Source organism: Chiloscyllium punctatum, chromosome 39, assembly GCF_047496795.1.
Source record: "Chiloscyllium punctatum isolate Juve2018m chromosome 39, sChiPun1.3, whole genome shotgun sequence".
NCBI classification, from domain to species: domain Eukaryota; kingdom Metazoa; phylum Chordata; class Chondrichthyes; order Orectolobiformes; family Hemiscylliidae; genus Chiloscyllium; species Chiloscyllium punctatum.
The window spans coordinates 8,302,753-8,320,674 of NC_092777.1; the positions used below are offsets into that span (position 1 = coordinate 8,302,753).

Sequence of the window (17,922 nt, forward strand, 5' to 3'; positions counted from 1 at the left end):
TCAAATCATTTTATGAATAAAGTATATTTTTGAAATAAAAAAAATTAAATTCCTCTGGCATGTTTTCATGACTCTCCAGCCCCCACTACTACGCAAGGCTGTATACTTCTGAAATGCTGGTCTTATGTTTAACCCTGATTTTAATCACCCTTCTATTAGTGGCTGTGCCTTCAGTCGCCTTGTCCTAAACTCTAGAATTCCTTACTCTTCAGATTGAGAAAGTCTGTTAACCTTAAATCTTGTCCTTAAACATGTGGATGGAGTGTTACTTTCTGGCTATGGTCACTGTACAGGTGGATCATGTGGGACATACTGATGGTCCTTGGTCTCATCCTAGGAATCTACATGGTTGTCCGCTTATGCATGAAATGGATTGTACATTGCTTTTCATCTAAGCTAAATAGGAATCTGGTTAATTGACCCTTGTCTACCCCTGTACCACCATGCCTGAACTTTCATGCTGAAATTCAGTATCTTTCAGACTCTGCTTCTCCGGACGATGACTCACCAGAGTATGCACTTGACTTATTGAGAATACAAATCGACTGAATGGACGAATTATATTTATATAAACTATGTAATTGTCATGAAATGACAAAAGGAAGGAATGAGAAAGTCTATAGCCTTAAAATGTAAGTCTATAGACTAAAATGTAATGTTGAATTATAGAATGCATTTGCTACGTACTAGAAAATAGGCAGGGAGGGTAAGGCAATTAAGAACATTTGCCTTAACATCAGTGAATCTGCATAAATAGGACACCGAGTGATAATATTCATGGCTGTTCCTTTATGAGATTAATAACAATGTTTGATTCTGATCTCGAAACGAAACTCGGTATCAATTAACTTCTCTCCTGAGTTATTGTCCTTCACAGTTATCTCTCTAGTTCAGAACATGCAGAGCTTTTGTAAACTTTTGTAAAGAAAGTCTGTTTGTGACAGTATAGCTTTTATAAAACATTTTTTATTAGGGTAGCCTGTTTGTGATGGTTCAGCAGAGTAGCCTGCCAGGGCTCTTGAAGAGCTGACATTCTACTCTCTTGGGTTATTAGAATTCAGTTAGCCTGGCTTAGAGGTATCAGTGTTATGTTGTGATAGTGATGTTATTAGTAAATAAAGGGGATGACTAAAATTAAACTAAATTGTCTGCAAGAGGTTTTTTTATACCAGACTACCAAACGTATGATCTCTGGGATGAACCAAGAGAGGCTTACAGGTTGAGTTCGTAAGGGATTCCCTGGGCCATTTCAAATCTGTACTTTATCAAGATAGCCCTAAAAAAAATGGCCTTTTGACCCCTTTTTTAATACCTGCCAAAATCTGTGTGGCTTGCTGCCAAATATTTTCACAACAATCCTGAGAAGTGCTCTAAAATGATTTATTACATTTAGGGTTGGGGTTATAAACGTAGACTGTTGTAAATCCTCCACGCAATGACAGCTGTGTGTTTCGGATTTCACTGCATGGCCGGTCTGCTCCCTAAAGCCAACCAAGATACAAACACAACAGCCCAGATTGAGTGACATTGTGATGGTTGTTCCCTTTTTTTAATTTTCTCTTTACTATACAATTGAAGGTAAGTCACAGCCGCTGGTCGCAGCTCAGTACCCGTATTGATTTTCACGCAAGACGAGGAGTGCCTTCTCCTGCTCCTGATAGGCATTGGTTGTGTTTTGACGAAAGTGATAATTCATTTAGCAGCTATAGTAGAGTTTCCAGTTGGTTGGATTTTGCAGCATGTGTGATCATGAGTCACTGTGCATTAAAAGCTCATCAAGTATCATTGCGATTATATGGCAGACTTCTTTGGCCTGGAGAAAAAAAAAGCACTTGTCAAAATAATGGTTCATGCTATTACTTGATTTTCTATTGGAGACTACTGTAAGCCTCACAACCAACTTTACCATCATGACTGTATTCAATCAAAAGGATGTTAGGCAGCTCCATATTTAACTATTTGAGTCTCTTCTCAATTATCAGCAAAGTGATGCAGGTTGTCATCAATAGTGCATCAAGCAGCATCTGCTCAGCAGCAACCTGCTCACATACCTAAGTTTGGTTTCTGCCAAAGCCACTGGATACAAGAACATCAACTAGCCACAAAAAGACATGACCTATTCTCACTAGTATCTTTACATACAGATGAGGAAGAATACCACTTTGACTGGGACAACACATCCATCCAAGGACAAGCCAAACAGAAACATGCGCGAGAATTCCTAGAAGCATGGCATTCCAACTGGAACTCTATCAACAAATACATTGACCCCCTGAGAAAAAGAACAGGAAATGACATCACCACAGGAAATAGTATCACAAACCCAAGGAAACCTAAACACACAAATAAAAAGTGGGCCATACCACCAGTGCTTCATTCGGAGGCTTTCTGATGATGTTACCTAGCATGGTGACGCAATGTCTGAAAACGAACCTCCCAGCTCAGTGAGCAAATCGACATCCAGGACTAGATTAGGTTAGGATAGCTGGTTGGCATGGATGAGTCGGACCGAAGGGTCTGTTTCCGTGTTGTACATCTCTATGACTCTATTTTATTTAACCCCTCGGGTGAGAGATGCCTTATTGAAGAAAAACAATATCAAGTACCCATCGTCTACACCGATTATCAATTTTTTGGATACAGTGTGGGTCTCTCTCTACATAATTCCATAACTTCTCTTTCAACAATGATTGTCAGTCACAAACTCAGATGAGAAATCCCTCTTGTACCACTACAATATTTTTCAATTTATGTCAATCACTCTGTTGCTTTTCTGAGTGGGCCTAGCGGTAAGTAAATTTGGAGCTATGTATTGCTGACTAAGTAAGAACTGGATTCAAGCTATCATATCATAATTCACAAGCCCCTCTACATCTAGCAATTAGTCTCAGTAAGTGCTGGATTTGAATCCCAAAGTCAGTGATGAAAGGTTAGCCAATTTATTTTGCCTGCTTATTAAGCTGCAGTAATTTATATTTCATTTTACCTCTTTCAGTTCAAAGGTGATCGTCTGTGGTTTGATTGAAGAGCCAAAATTGATTTCCATCTCTCGGGTTTTCGATCCATTGGTTGGGTGCAAGGAGCGCATTGTCTGGATCTCCATCAGCGGGATCTTCAGGAGGTTATTCTGCAATAAGTGATTAGTTCAGATCAAACATGCTTATAAATTGGGAAACTTATAGTGCAGATATATCATCAAATAACAAGCAGAACACTGCAAACTTGTTAATAAGATCACAAGAAATCAGAGCAGAAGTCTGCCATTTGTCTCATTCAGACTGTTCTACCATTAATTAATACCATGACAGATATGACAGTGGCCATAAATGCACTTTCCTGAATGTTCCAATAATCCTTGATCCTCTTGTACATCAAAAGTTCGAAGCTATTAGATACATATCAGTCAGGAGTCATGTGGCTGAAGCAATTTGACACTTTATGTAAGTTCTCAGTGTCCAATATATCCTAATGTGGAATTTATTATACAGAGCAGATTTTCAAAAAGTTTGGTGCATGTAGTATACCATACCTTGGTATTCTCATTTAAGATAATGAGATCATCCTGATTGACTGCTAAAATGCATGGACTTGGAATCCAATGTTCACTTGTCTTTTTCACCATGAAGATATTGTAACCAAACAGAGGCATAGCCTTCACTTCACCTGCACACAGAAAAAAGTGAAAATTAGGTGTAATTTTGAGTTTGTAGAAACTGAATGGAGCATGGGACGGAATCAAGAGGGATTGTTGTACTGGGTATATTAGACTGCCTGTCCCAGTGGATTGTGATAGGGCTTGTCACTAGTTTGACTTATGTTAATACTGCTATGCCATCAAACCTCTCACTGAGTTACTTTATACCTGACGTAGACCTTACAACAATGGAAATGTGTGCACCTGAATATCCAATGCTATGATAGGAGGATTTCCTTTTTATTCCACAGTGGTTCAGAGTCACTCATTTCACATATCATAAACTGCTGAAGAAAAAAAATCGGTTCAATATCTTCTTTTGGAATCTTCACACTGTTTTATGGTGTTCCCAAAAACATCCCATTCCAGAAGCCATATCCATAGCCCTGCACTCATCCCTGGAACACGTGGACAACAAAGACACCTACATCAGACTCCTGCTCATTGACTACAGCACCATCTTCAACACCATTATCCCCGCCAGACTGATCTCAAAACTCCGTGACCTTGGTCTTGGCTCAGCTGTCTGCAGCTGGATTCTCAGCTTTCTGAACCACAGACTACAACGCCATCTACAAGTTTACTGATGACAACACCATAGTGGGCCAGATATCTAACAATGACGAGTCAAAATACAGAAGAGAGATAAAGGGCTTGGTGACGTGGTGCAATGAGAACAATTTTGCTCTCAACATCGACAAATGTACAGAACTGACATTGACTTCAGAAAGAAAGGAGAAGAACATACCCCATCTATACCAATGGAACTGAGGTTGTGAGATTGGAAAGCATCAAGTTCCACGAAGTGTTGATAACCGATAACTATCCTGGACTTCCCTCATAGATACAACAGTCATTGAAGGCACAACAATGTCTCCTCTTCCTCAGGCAGCTCAGGAAATTAGGCATGACCATACGGACCCTTACCAACTTCTACAGATGCACCATTGAGAGCATACTTTCCAGGTGCATAATGGCCTGGTATGGAAACTACAGAATGTGGACAGTCCAGACCATCACAGAAGCCATTCGTGTACTCCATTTACAAGGCTTACTGCTGCGGAAAGGCTGCCAACATCATCAAATACCCATCACACTGTTACAATGCGGAAGTCAAACCCTTCTGTTAATTAAAACCAAACACCCAGAAAATCTTGCCTTGCTTTGTAATCTGTTAAAATGTGAGTGACAGAGAATTCCTAACTTCCACTATTTCAAGAACAAATAACAATTTATTTTCCTAACTCTGATAGTGAACATTAAACAAAAACTACTCACAAATCCAAGCCTTCTTTTCTTAACTACTTACTATCTGACCCGAACTCTATTAAAAATATGCTGTTCCAATAACACACTTATTAAACATTACATTAACTTAACCTCAGAACCACACAGTCTTTGTCTCCTCCACTATCTTCAGTCTTCTGGTTGCTGATCTCTCTGGCTCATCTTTTCTTTTACTGCAAGTATGTTTTACATGAAAAGGTACATTTGACAGAGAGTGTTTCGTAATTTCTTTGACAGCAAGATATTAGACGGTCAGTTAGCTCTCTGGCTCTATGGCAGTTGCTTGGTTGATTGATGGCAGTTGCTCTCTTTGACCAATTTTCAAAATGCCCATGTTTTTTGTACCCTCCCCCCGCATCATACTGTCTCATTGATCTGATGTTGTTAAAACAATAAATTCAAAATTGATGGGTTTTAGTATCCTGGGCACAATTTAAACTAATTGGTTAAATTTGAATTGTTGTCCAAACAGCAATCCAAAACTCAGGTATCCATTTAACAGCCATTTGCTACATATATCTGTTTTAGAACAGCTCATCTTTCAGCCTTTCCATTCAGGCAGCTGAGCCTGCACGTTAAGTTTGCTTCAAAATTCAGAAAACACTTTCTATTTTAAAGTGAATATACATGCTTTCAACTTTGTAACACCACTCTCCTTAAGAAACAAATGAACCATCATAATGAAAAGATGGCTTCATTTTTTTTCTATAGTTCTTAATACCAATACTATGAAATACAAATGTCCTTAATCCATTCTGCACATTGGAATTGATAGGTGCAATCTTATCTACCCTTTTTTTAAAATCTGCGATAACGTATTGGCTATCTCACTTTTACAATACACAACACACGTACAGTTTGTAAATTAAAAGTCTCTAACATAAGACTCCAATGAAATAGTCTCACATTTTTGTCTTTAAATCTCTCAAAAAATGTGAGGATTGTGGTCTGTGTACACAACCAAGACATTGTTTGTCACATGGACGACACGGTGGCACAGTGGTTAGCACCCGGGTTCAATTCCCACCTCAGGCGACTGACTGTGTGGAGTTTTCACATTCTCCCCGTATCTGCGTGGGTTTCCTCTGGGTGCTCTGCTTTCCTCCCACAGTCCAAAGATGTGCAGGTCAGGTGAATTGGCCATGCTAAATTGCCCGTAGTGTTAGGTGAAGGGGTAAATGTAGGGGTATGGGTGGGTTGTAGGTCAGTGTGGGCTTGTTGGGCCGAAGCGCCTGTTTCCACACTAAGTAATCTAATCTAACATAGAAAAAATAAACATGAAAATGTTGTAAGGCCAGTACCAAATTCAATAACGCTCTTTCAATTGTTGAGCATTTTCTCTGGTGGAAATTGAGCTTTTTTGAAAATTAACCTTTGGCCTGAAGAAGGGCTGATGCCCGAAACATCGATTCTCCTGCTCCTTGGATGCTGCCTGACCTGCTGCACTTTTCCAGCAACACATTTTCAGCTCTGATTTCCAGCATCTGCAGTCCTCACTTTCTCCTCCATTTGGCCGTTCAATTCCATCCTCATCTTCCTGTGTCAATACACCTTCAACTCCTACATCGCTAGCATCGATTGCAACTTCAAAGATTTTCAAAACAAATGGTGTAGCTATAACTGGTGTGGTGGTTAATACAGCTTTTAAATTCTCAAATGCATCCTAGCATTGTTCTGTCCACCAAAACTTTGTGTTCTTCTTTAGTAAATCTGTCAGCGTTGCCACTATGCTGCTCAGGTTTGGAACAAACACAAACCTCAGATAGAATTTGCTCAGTCCCAAAAATTGAAGCACTTCTTTGTTCGAGGATGGCCATGGAAATTCCTCAAAGGCCTTCATCTTTACGTTCCTTGGGGTCATACTTCCATGTCTCCGAATGTTATGTCCCAAGAACGTCACCTCTGCCTTCACGAGTTCTGTTTTCTTTAAGTTTATTCGCAGTTTTGCTTCTCATAATTGTTCAAAGAGCACTGCCAATGTGTGATCTTTCCAGGACTCGCTAATGATCATCACATCATCCAGATAAACTGCAAAATTTGTTAATCTGGCCACAACTCTGCTCGTGAGTCTTTGGAATGTGATTGGTGCATTCTTCATTCCAAAGGGCATCACTTGGAATTGGTATTTGGTGATATAAATGTAGAAACTTCTTTTGCTTTCTCTGATAAAGGGCAGCTCCGTGATTAGCACTGCTGCCTCATAATGCCAGGGTCCCGGGTTTGATTCCACCTCGGGCAACTGTGTGGAGTTTGCACATTCTGTCCCTGTCTGGGTTCCCGCTGGGTGCTCCAGTTTCCTCCCACAGTCCAAAGACATGCAAGTTTGGCAGATTGGTCATGCTAAATTGCCTGTAGTGTTTAGGGATGTGCAGGCAAGGTAGGTCAGCCATGGGAAGTTTAGGCAGAAGGAGATGGGTCTGGGTGGGATGCTGTTTGGTGTGGACCCAAACAGGGTGTCAGCCAACTGTAAGGATTCTATAATGAAAGGTACCTGCCAATAACTATGCAGTTAGTCCAACTTTGTAATGTAAGTAGCTTGTCCAACTTTCTCTAGATAGTCCTCCAACCTTGATATTGGACAGGGTTCCAATTTAGTTATGGCATTGATAGTCCACACAAAAGCGTTGAGTTCTGTCATGTTTGGGAACTAACACAATCACCGAACTCCACTCACTCTGACTCGATTCGATCATATGTTTGTTGAGCATCACATCCACTTCCTTCTGGACCTGTACAGCTTTGAGAGGATTAAGCCTATAGGGGTATTGTTTTATCGGAACACGTTCCTACTTCCACCTCATACAATATAGTACTAGTCATCCCCATTCTATTCCTGTATATGTCCTCATACTGCTGCAACAACCCTTTCAACTTGGTTCTTTGCTCCTGAGGCAGACAGCTCACTATCCTTAGGCAAAAGTAAGGACTGCAGATGCTGGAAACCAGAGTTTAGATCAGAGTGGTGCTGGTAAAGCACAGCAGGTCAGGCAGCATCTGAGGAGCAGGAAAATCGACGTTTCGTGCAAAAGCTCTTCATCAGGAATAGAGGGAGGAATTTCCAGCACCATTCTGATTTAAGCTCACTATCTTTTCTTAGTCCTCAAGTACTTTCTCGTTATTTAACGTACTTTGAGGCACATCAAATTCCATACCATCTGGATTTGACTCCTCACTCTCTGGGGGAGTAACTAACGCCTGTTTCTCCAGTTCCCTGTCTCTATTTCAACATATTCACATGACATGACCGATACAAGTTTTCTTCTATCCGGCATCTTTACCAGATAGTTTACCCGACTCAACTTTTTCCTAATGTGATAGAACCACTAAACCTGGCTTTTAAGGGATCTCCTACCAATGGTAACAATACTAATACATCATCTCCACAGGAAAATGTCCAAATTTGAGAGTTTTTATGTGCCTCCTGCTTCATTCTATGCTGTGCCCTCTTCAGGCGCTGTTTAGTTAATTCACCTACTGGGAATTCATGTGCTACCCATAATATCGCCTGTCTGTATGCTACCAGCAACACGATCTGGTACACTTCTGTCCATTTCTCCTCTGCAGTAATCTGCCATAGTCTCCATTTTCATCTTAGGACTCTATTCTTAAGATAATAACCATCGAGAATACATTCGGATATAGTCTCATTTTTCTTGTAAGTCCACAAATTATCACTCTCTCAGGTAACATGTCAGAAAGAGTGCAAATGCCTTAATCTCTTACTATTAGAGACTGACCAGATCCCATATCTCTTAAAATTGTAACTTCTTTCCTTTCTCCCCAGTTCTTCCTGAGTAAGCTTTACTCACAGAGGTGAAGTCTTTATAGAAATCGAGCACTAACTCAATACCCAGCCCCTGCCTAGGCTGTGCAATCTCCAGCAGCTCCTTGACTTTTTTGGGGTTTCCTTTACTACTTCCACTCATCCCACTGGCCTAGCCTCTTTTACCACATCTTTTCCCTTTCTTCAATGACCAGTACTGCGACTTTATTTGTCCCACTTTATAGAAGTGAAGACACCTTTACCCAGTGCCTTTCTTAAACTACCAGCACTACAGTATTACAGTGAAAACACCTGAGGCCTTTCACCTCCTTTCTACCCTCTTGGGTTTCCTTGTTCACCTGTGGTAGACTATTCCCACTGTGATCTACTCTTTGCTTTGTAGTGTAGGATTTCCACTTCTCCCAATTTCTGTCCCTTATGGTATAGAATTCCTGTTGGAAGCTAAATTTCACCTTATGTACCAATGCATATTCACCTGCCATTTCTGCTGCTCTTCTCACTTCTTGAACTTTCTGTTCATCTACATAAGTTCTTATCATCTCTGGAAGTGAGTTTTTAAACTTCTCCAGCAGAATAATTTCTCTTAGACCTTCATATGTCTTGTTTATTTTTAAAGCCCGCACCCATCTATCAAAATTGCTATGTTTAATTCTTTTGAACTCAAAAGAAGTCTGACCTGTTCCTTTCTGAACCACAGTCTACACACTTCTGGTACCAATTCATAGGCAATCAAAGTAGCCTGTTTGATGTCTGCATAATCTCTTGACCCCTCATCTGTCAGTGCTGCAACTACCTCACGAGCTCTGCCTGCCAGATTAGTCTAAACTAGCATTACCCACAAGTACTAATAGCCTGTTTGACATCTGCATAATCTCTTGACCCCTCATCTGTCAATGCTGCAAATACCTCATGAGCTCTGCCTACTAGTTTAGTGTGAACTAGCAAGTTCTCTGGCCACTCCACCTGCCTAGCCAATTTTTCAAATGAAATTAAAAAAAGGCTTCAACATCTTTCTCATTGAAATGTGGCAATGTTTTAACATCTTTGTATACAACCCTGCCTTCTCCATTCATCTCCATCCTGTTAACTTTCCTGACTAATTCACAACTTTTTCTTTCTCTTTCTCTTTCTTCTCTTTCTCTCTCTTCTTTTTGCTCAGCTAAGAATGTTGTCTCCCTTTTTCCTCTCTCTTTTTGCTCAGCTAAGAACCTTCTGTCTCTTTCTTTATCTTCTAAATCCAGTTGCCTCATTTGCAATTTAAGGTTTTCTAACTCCACTACACTTGTCTGTTTCTCTGATATACCTAAGTGCTTGACCAACTCCTTTTCAATTTCACCTCTCCTTTTGTCCTTGGTCAATTCTAACCTGTTTGCTAATTCTAAAAGCATATTCTTCCTCTATCTTTCTAAAATTTCTTAGCAAATTTGGGAAGCATCTTCAAACCCTAGAACTTCTTTAGCAATGTTGAGTATTTCTCTCACTTTCAATTTAACCAAACACAAGTAACTGAAAATAAACAAATTTTCTCACCTAAGTTTTATTTAAAGATCAGGAGGAGAGTAATCACCAAGTGTTTAACTGCTGGGATCTTTTGTCCCCAAATCTGTTCAGATCTGTCAAAGTCCTGGATGATGGGTTCCCAACCATTACGACGCAGAAGTCGAACTCCTCTGTTAATTAAAACCAAACCCCAGAAAAGCTCACCTCACTTCATAATCTGTTAAAATGTGAGTGATAGAGATCTCCTAACTTTCACTATTTCAAGAAAAATGACAATTTATTTGCCTATCTCTAATAGTGAACATTAAACAAAAAGTATTCACAAATCAAAGCGTCCCTTTTCTTAAGTACTTATTATCTGACCCAAACTATAAAAAATAGTCTATTCCAATAATACACTTATTAAACATTGCATTAACTTAATCTTAATACCACACAGTCTCTGCCTTCTCTGCTAACTTCAGTCTTCTGGCTGCTGATCTGCCTGGATATGTTTTACATGAAAAGGTACCTTTTAATAGAGAGTGTTTTCTAATTTCTTTGAGAGCAAGATGTTAGATGGGTAGTTAGCTATCAGGCTCTATGGCAGTTATTCTCTCTGATCCGTTTTTAAAATGCCCACATTTATTATACCCCCCCAGCATCATACTGTCTCATTGGTTCGATGTTGTCAAAACAATAAATTCAAACTCGACTGGGTTTTAGTATGCTGGGCACAATTTAAACTAATTGGTTAAATTTGAATTGTTGTCCAAACAGCAACCAAAACCCAGGTACCCATTTAACAGCCATTTGCTACATGTATCTATTTTGGAACAGCTTAGCTCCCAGCTTTCCATTTGGGCAGCTGAGCTAGCACTTTAAGCTTACTTCAAAATTCAGAAAACACTTTCTATTTTAAAGTTAACATACATGCTTTTGACTTCATAACAGCACCTGGTAATGGTCTCCTACAACCTGTTCTGTCAGGCAGAAGATACAGAAGCCTGAACACCTGCACCAGCAGGTTCAGAAACAGCTTCTTCCTGGCCATTTTAGACTGTTGAATGGATTCTCTAGCCTCAAATAATGCTGGTCTTGCTAACGCTTGATCTTGCCTAGTGTACACCCTGTGCAACATAACCTATATGCCTTTGTCTAAGTTTTTTGATTTGTTTATCCTTGCTTGCTATGGTCTGCTTGTACTCCTCGTAAATAAAGCTTTTCATTATACGTTGGTACACATGACAATAAATCAATCTTGTGTCCTGCAACCTTTTAGGTGGTCAGGCTAGCTTAAAACAGGCATTTCGATATGTGACATTGCCAATGAGACTACTCTACCTCCCCACATAGAAGAATGCTAAGGATTAAAAGAGTTTCCTACTCCTCTCAATTGAAGTTATTTTACACATTGAAAATATGATTGCATCTGGTGCTTGCACAATAGGAGTTGAATTGTCAAAGTCTTGAAATTGGGCATAGTGATTGCAGAACACATTTAACTTGACCCAACACAACATCCTCCCCACCAACCCCATTGGACATGTCAGATCCCGCCCCCAACCTGACATAAATGCCTCCCCATATCATTACCCCATTGGCCCCTAACCCATTCTAAATGGATACCCTTCTCTAAGCCAGAAGTGTCACCCATTCTTTTTCTCCTCCACTCCACCCCCAACCCAATGCCATTGGTCTCAACATTTCTCCCAAATTCAACAACACTGACACTAGCTATTCTACTCTCCCCAGCCCTGTCAGACTATCTCCCAACCTGACACTACCACTGGCCACAGCCCTGCTGGACATGATCCATGCCCACAATCCTCAATTCTAACACCCATGCACACACTAGCTGTTCCTATCACTGCTGTATCTGAGATCCAACACTAATCCCTGACTGGAATGTGCTACCTCTTCTTCCCCCTCCACCTTGCTAATCCTGGCCAGATAATCCCAGACAGATTATCCACACTAACCCTGTCAGACCCAGTCATTCCCACTCCCAACTGTTGAGATCCTTAGACAGAATACCCACTCCAATCCTGCTGGACCCAGCTAACTCCATCCCCCCCCACCCCCAGCCCATTCCCAACCAAAGAGACCTTTGGACAGGACACCCACACTGACCCTGCCAGACCCATCCATCTCCACTCCCAACCGTTGAGATTCTCAGACAGAACATTCACTACAACTCTACCGGACCCAGCATCCCCTTTCCGCCTAAGGCCTTCAGACCCAACAGCCACTGAAACCCTCCTGAACCCAGCCACTCCCAACCCCTGAGACCCTAGGATGTGATAGCCACTCCAACTCTGCCAAACCTATACACCCGCCCACCATATCACACCCTGCCCTTAACATATCTGGCATCCAACCACTTCCCTTACCTTATATACTTACCTTTGCACAGAAGCTGTCAAAATGGCTGGCTATGGGGAAGGCCATTGGTTTTAACAATAACCTCCTCACAACTGGCTGCAAATAAGACCATAAAACATAGGAGTGGAAGTAAGGCCATTCGGCCCATCGAGTCCACTCCGCCATTCAATCACGGCTTTTGGGCATTTCAACTCCACTTACCCGCATTCTCCCCGTAGGCCTTAATTCCTTGTGACATCAAGAATTTGTCAATCTCTGCCTTAAAGACATTTAGTGTCCCGGCCTCCACTGCACTCTGCGGCAATGAATTCCTCAGGCCTACCACTCTCTGGCTGAAGAAATGTCTCCGCATTTCTGTTCTGAATTTACCCCCTCTAATTCTAAGGCTGTGTCCACAGGTCCTTGTCTCCTCACCTAACGGAAACAATTTCCTCGCGTCCACCCTTTCCAAGTCATGTATTATCTTGTAAGTTTCTAATAGATCTCCCCTTAGTCTTCTAAACTCCAATGAATACAAACCCAGGATCCTCAGCCGTTCCTCTTTTGTTAGACCTACCATTCCAGGGATCATCCGTGTGAATCTCCACTGGACACGCTCCAGTGCCAGTATGTCCTTCCTGAGGTGTGGGGACCAAAACTGGACACAGTACTCCAAATGGGGCCTAACCAGAGCTTTATAAAGTCTCAGTAGCACAACGGTGCTTTTATGTTCCAACCCTTGAGGTAAATGACAACATTGCATTCGCTTTCTTAATCACGGACTCAACCTGCATGTTTACCTTTAGAGAATCCTCGACTAGCAATCCCAGATCCCTTTGTACTTTGGCTTTATGAATTTTCTCACCGTTTAAAAAGTTTAGAAAATAATTCTGGGCTGGTCTCTGCTGTGTTGTAACAGCAGGTTTCTTTCCAGGAATTTTCTGAGTGAAAGTTTGCATTTTTCAGTCTGATCAGAGTTGGAAATAGAGTTTCTCACCCTGATTGGAATTTCCATGCCAAAGGAGATGAAGAAACACAATCATATATTGTAGCCACTAGTTCAGAGACAAATGGACTGCGTCTATGTTTGAGTCCAGGATAGAGGAAGAACTTGTGCATACTGATGTCCACTCAGAAGTGAGCTACTACCAGGGTGAATAAGGTGCTTGCTTGCCAAGGCCACACACTAGTTCTGTTTCACAGGAGTCGGATGAGAATGATAATTGTACACACTAATGCTTAGCAAACTGATAAATCTGTCAGAAACTAGTGTACACTATCAGTGGGCTTGGGGAAGTCTGACACAATCTTGGCACAGAAAACTGGTGTATACTTGTTGCCCAATAGGGGGCCTTTAACTTGAGTCAAATGAAGAGGATACAGAGCACTGCCATAGAGTGAAGGAATTGTGACTCCCAGTAGGATAACAGGCATTCCTCTTCACAATACAGTGTCTGTGGTCACATTATAGATGGAAATTAAGTGACTGGATCCCTTACGATTCATGAAAATAGCTAAGTTCACATGCAAGGCAATGTCACTGCAGTAAATGGCATCCAGAACCCTGGCAAAGCCTGTAATATAGGCAAAGTCTTGTACTCCCCTGTCTGCTCATCTCTGGCTAGAGTGAATTAAAGCATTTTAATATGTATAAACAACATCAGTTATGTCCATATTCAGTGGTAAGATGTTGTTATGTTTCAATCAGCAGCCTGGAAGAAACAAATAAGAGCCATGATCATCTTGGTTGACCCAGTCACCGCTGTCCTCGCTCTGCTTTGAAGTTGCAATTGTTGTGGCAGCAAACATAACCTCTTCTGTAAAGTAAAGATGTCTCAAGCAGTTGCCATGCTGCAGTTGAAGTAGTAGAATTACTTCATTCACCACCAGGATGGTCTGAGAGCTCTCTGTATCCTTTTTAAATCGAGTTTTCCATCCACCACCATCGTTCTCTGCTGGGCTGAACTTATTCTCCAAAGAACAACTTTTCCTTCAACTCCATTCTTCTTCCAAATGAAAGGTGTTTCTGTGGGTACCACTATTAAAGAGAATTCTAACCCCAGTGAGAAGTAGAGACATTGAATGTGTTCAAGGCTGAGTTAGACAGATTTTTGATTTGCAGGAGAATCAACAGCTATGTACAGGTAGGTAGACTAAGTCCATCAGATCATCATGACCTTATATAATAGTGAAACAGGTTTGAAGGTATTCTTATTTCTTATGTTCTGATCCACTTGAGTCCTAGGTATGCTTAACAATAACATCAATTTGGATTCCACCAGGGCCAATCAGCTCCTAACCTCATTGTAGCTTGGTTCAAACATGGGCAAAAGAACTGAACTCCAGAGGTGGGGTAAGTGTGATTGTCTTTGATGTCCAAGGCTGCAGTTGACCGAGTGTGACATTAAAAATCCCGAACAAAACACAATGGGAATTGGGAAAACTTTCTGCTGGATGGAGTCATACTTAGCAGAAAGGAAAATAATATGGTCGTTGGAGGTCAGTCAGCTCAGCTCCAGGACATCCTGCAGAAGTTCCTCAGAGTAATAGAAAACCTGCAACAATTAACTCAACTCCCAATTTGTCTAAGTCTGTCTGCCATCTACATCTACAAGGCACAAATCATCAATGAGATAGATTGCTCCCATTTGTCTAGATGCGTACAGCTCTAACAACACTAAAGAACCTTTGAAAGCATCCAGGACAAAGCAATCTGCTTGATCCACTCCCTCCATCACCAATGCATAATAGTAGCAGTATGTTACATCTACAAGATGCACTGTTGAAATTTACCAAGGCTGTTCCAACACAGTACCCTCTGATCTTATGTCCACTACTGTCTAGACACAGCAACACTAAACTTGCAAGTATCATTCCCAGCCACGTGCTATCCTGACTTGGAAATATATCTCCATCCCTTAATCGTCACTTGTTGAGAATCCTGGAACTTCCTCCCTCACAGGTTCACTTCCTTCCTCCTAAGAAATTTCTTGAGACTGAGGATGACTTTCTTCCACTTCGAGGTAGCTAAATTGTGCAATACTGTATGCACACATGATGCTGCAGCTAGGCAACAGATATCTGCTGTTTTGGCTTGGCCTCCATTTTGGACTGGATTGGGTGCTCAAGATGATTGGGAACTTTCGTGAATATTTCTTTTGCAGTTTGGGTTTTCTCAGACAAGAGATTCCCATGAGTCAGTGGGGATATTGCATTTTATCAGGTTTTATGGATATCCTTGAAGCATTTTCTCCCCCCACCTTGTTGCAGCTAGCTGTATCAAAGACTGGTGTAGAGAGCGCGCTTTGGAAGTCTTATACCAAGTCTTATGTAGACAGTGTGGTCCATTCAGTCCAGCAGATTGTCAGTACCAGTACCTCAATGGATGAACCTCCAACATAATGAGCACAACAGCATAAAAAAAAGGCTTACCAGCACCTTCTCAAAGTCAAATAGGAATAGTAGCAAATGCTGTTCCTGCCAGTGATAGAATATAGAGAATAGGGATATTACCCTGTGATCACATTTTAAAAACAGGACACTAAAGCTGATAAAATCTGCAATTTGAGAATGCACTTGTTTGAGTGATTTGTGTGAAATGAAATTAGACTAAATTCTAGATTCCCTACAGTGTGGAAACAGGCCCAAAAAGTCCACATCGAAGAGTAATCCACCCAGACCCATTTCCCTCTGACTAATGCACATAATACTATGGGCAATTTAGCATGGCCAATTCACCTGACCTGCACATTTTTGGACAGTGGCAAGAAACCCAATCAGACACAGGGAGAATGTGCAAACTCCACACAGTCACCCGAGACTAGAATTGAACCTGGGTCCCTGGTGCTGTGATGCAGTAGTGCTAATCACTGAGCCACTGTGCCATCCTTAGAATAGATATCAGAATATTGTAAAGATATTAGCAGACATCTATCATTATAAATGTCTTGGCAAAAGCCTTTGAGAAGCAAGGTGCCCACAAATAAAACAGTGAGCATTCTTTGCCTACCACCCTTTACTATGACTTTGTAACAAAATATACAATATGGAAAAAGCCATTTGATCCATCCAGTCCATGCCAGTGTTTATGCTCCACTGGAGCTTCATCCCATATTTCCTGTTTTAAATTTAACATTATTCCCCTTTATTCTCTCCCCAGGCTAATGCTTGTGTAGCCTCCCCTTAAATGCAATTATTATTTGTTTCAACCATTATCTTTTGTAATGAGTTCCCCATTCTAAACACTCTCTGATTATGAACATTTTTATTTTGGATTCCTGATTGGAATTCTTAGTCTTTATGAGAAATGAATGGTCTCTGGAGGTAATAAGTCATTGTGGATAGAGGATTGGCTAACTAAGAGAAGACATAGAATTGGGATAAGGACATTTTCAGAATGGCAACCTCTAATTAGTAGAGTGCCACAGGGATCAGTGCTGGGGCCACAATTATTTACAATGTATAATAATGATTTAGATGAGGAAAGTGAAAGCAAGATTGTCAAGTTGTAATGACAGAAATAGGTAGGAAGGCAAGTGCTCAGGATGACACAGAGTGTGAAGAAGTATAGAGACAGGTTAAGTGAGTGAGCAAAGACTTAACATATGGAAGAAAATGTGAGGTTATGTATGCACTGTGGCAGAAGAGTTGAATATTATTTAAATGGAGGAGGACTGCAGAAGGATGCAATCCTGAGGAATTTGGGAATCCTTGTGCTTGGAGCACAAAAAGCCATGCCCAAGTTCAACAGGTTATACAGAAAGCAAATGGAATGTTGGCCTTTATTTCAAAGCGAATGGAATATGAAAATAGGGAGGCCTTGCTAAAACTATACAAGGTACTGTTCAGACTACAGCTGGAATACTGTAACAGTCTTGGACTCCTTACCTGAGGAGAGATATACTGGCATTACAGGCAGTCCATAGAGGGTTCACTAGGTTGAACATGGATGAACTTTTTTATGAGGAGAATTTGAACAGGTTGGGCCATACACATTGGAGTTTAGACGAATGAGAGTTGATAAGAATCATACAGGTTCTTAGGGGGCTTGACAGGGTAGATGTGGAGAGATTATTTCTTTTGTGAGAGTCTAAGATCAGAGGGCATCATTTCAGAATAAGGGCGTCGCCCATTTAATTCAGAGGTGGGTAAAAATTTCTTCTGTACTGAATCTGTGGAATTCTTTATTTGCTTAACTGGAGCAATGTAGATTTTACAGTTATTATAGTCATTATAGTTTACTAATATAAGATTTTTTTCCACTTGTTTCATTAATATTCAAAAAAAACCCCAAAAAACAAACAAATCGCAATTT

General features: G+C 40.9%; 1 protein-coding gene across 1 annotated transcript in view; it reads right to left on the reverse strand.

Annotated features, from left to right (window-relative positions):
* Positions 1-1,544: 1,544 nt before the first annotated feature.
* Positions 1,545-17,922, reverse strand: part of myo15b (myosin XVB) — a 232,174-nt gene continuing 215,796 nt past the window's right edge. The window contains exons 42-44 of the mRNA XM_072558127.1: positions 3,530-3,663; positions 2,987-3,127; positions 1,545-1,813 (exon numbers count right to left, since the gene is read on the reverse strand). Coding sequence (XP_072414228.1) covers positions 1,748-1,813; positions 2,987-3,127; positions 3,530-3,663 — 341 coding nt within the window. The 3' untranslated portion in view covers positions 1,545-1,747. The remainder of the gene's footprint in view (positions 1,814-2,986; positions 3,128-3,529; positions 3,664-17,922) is intronic.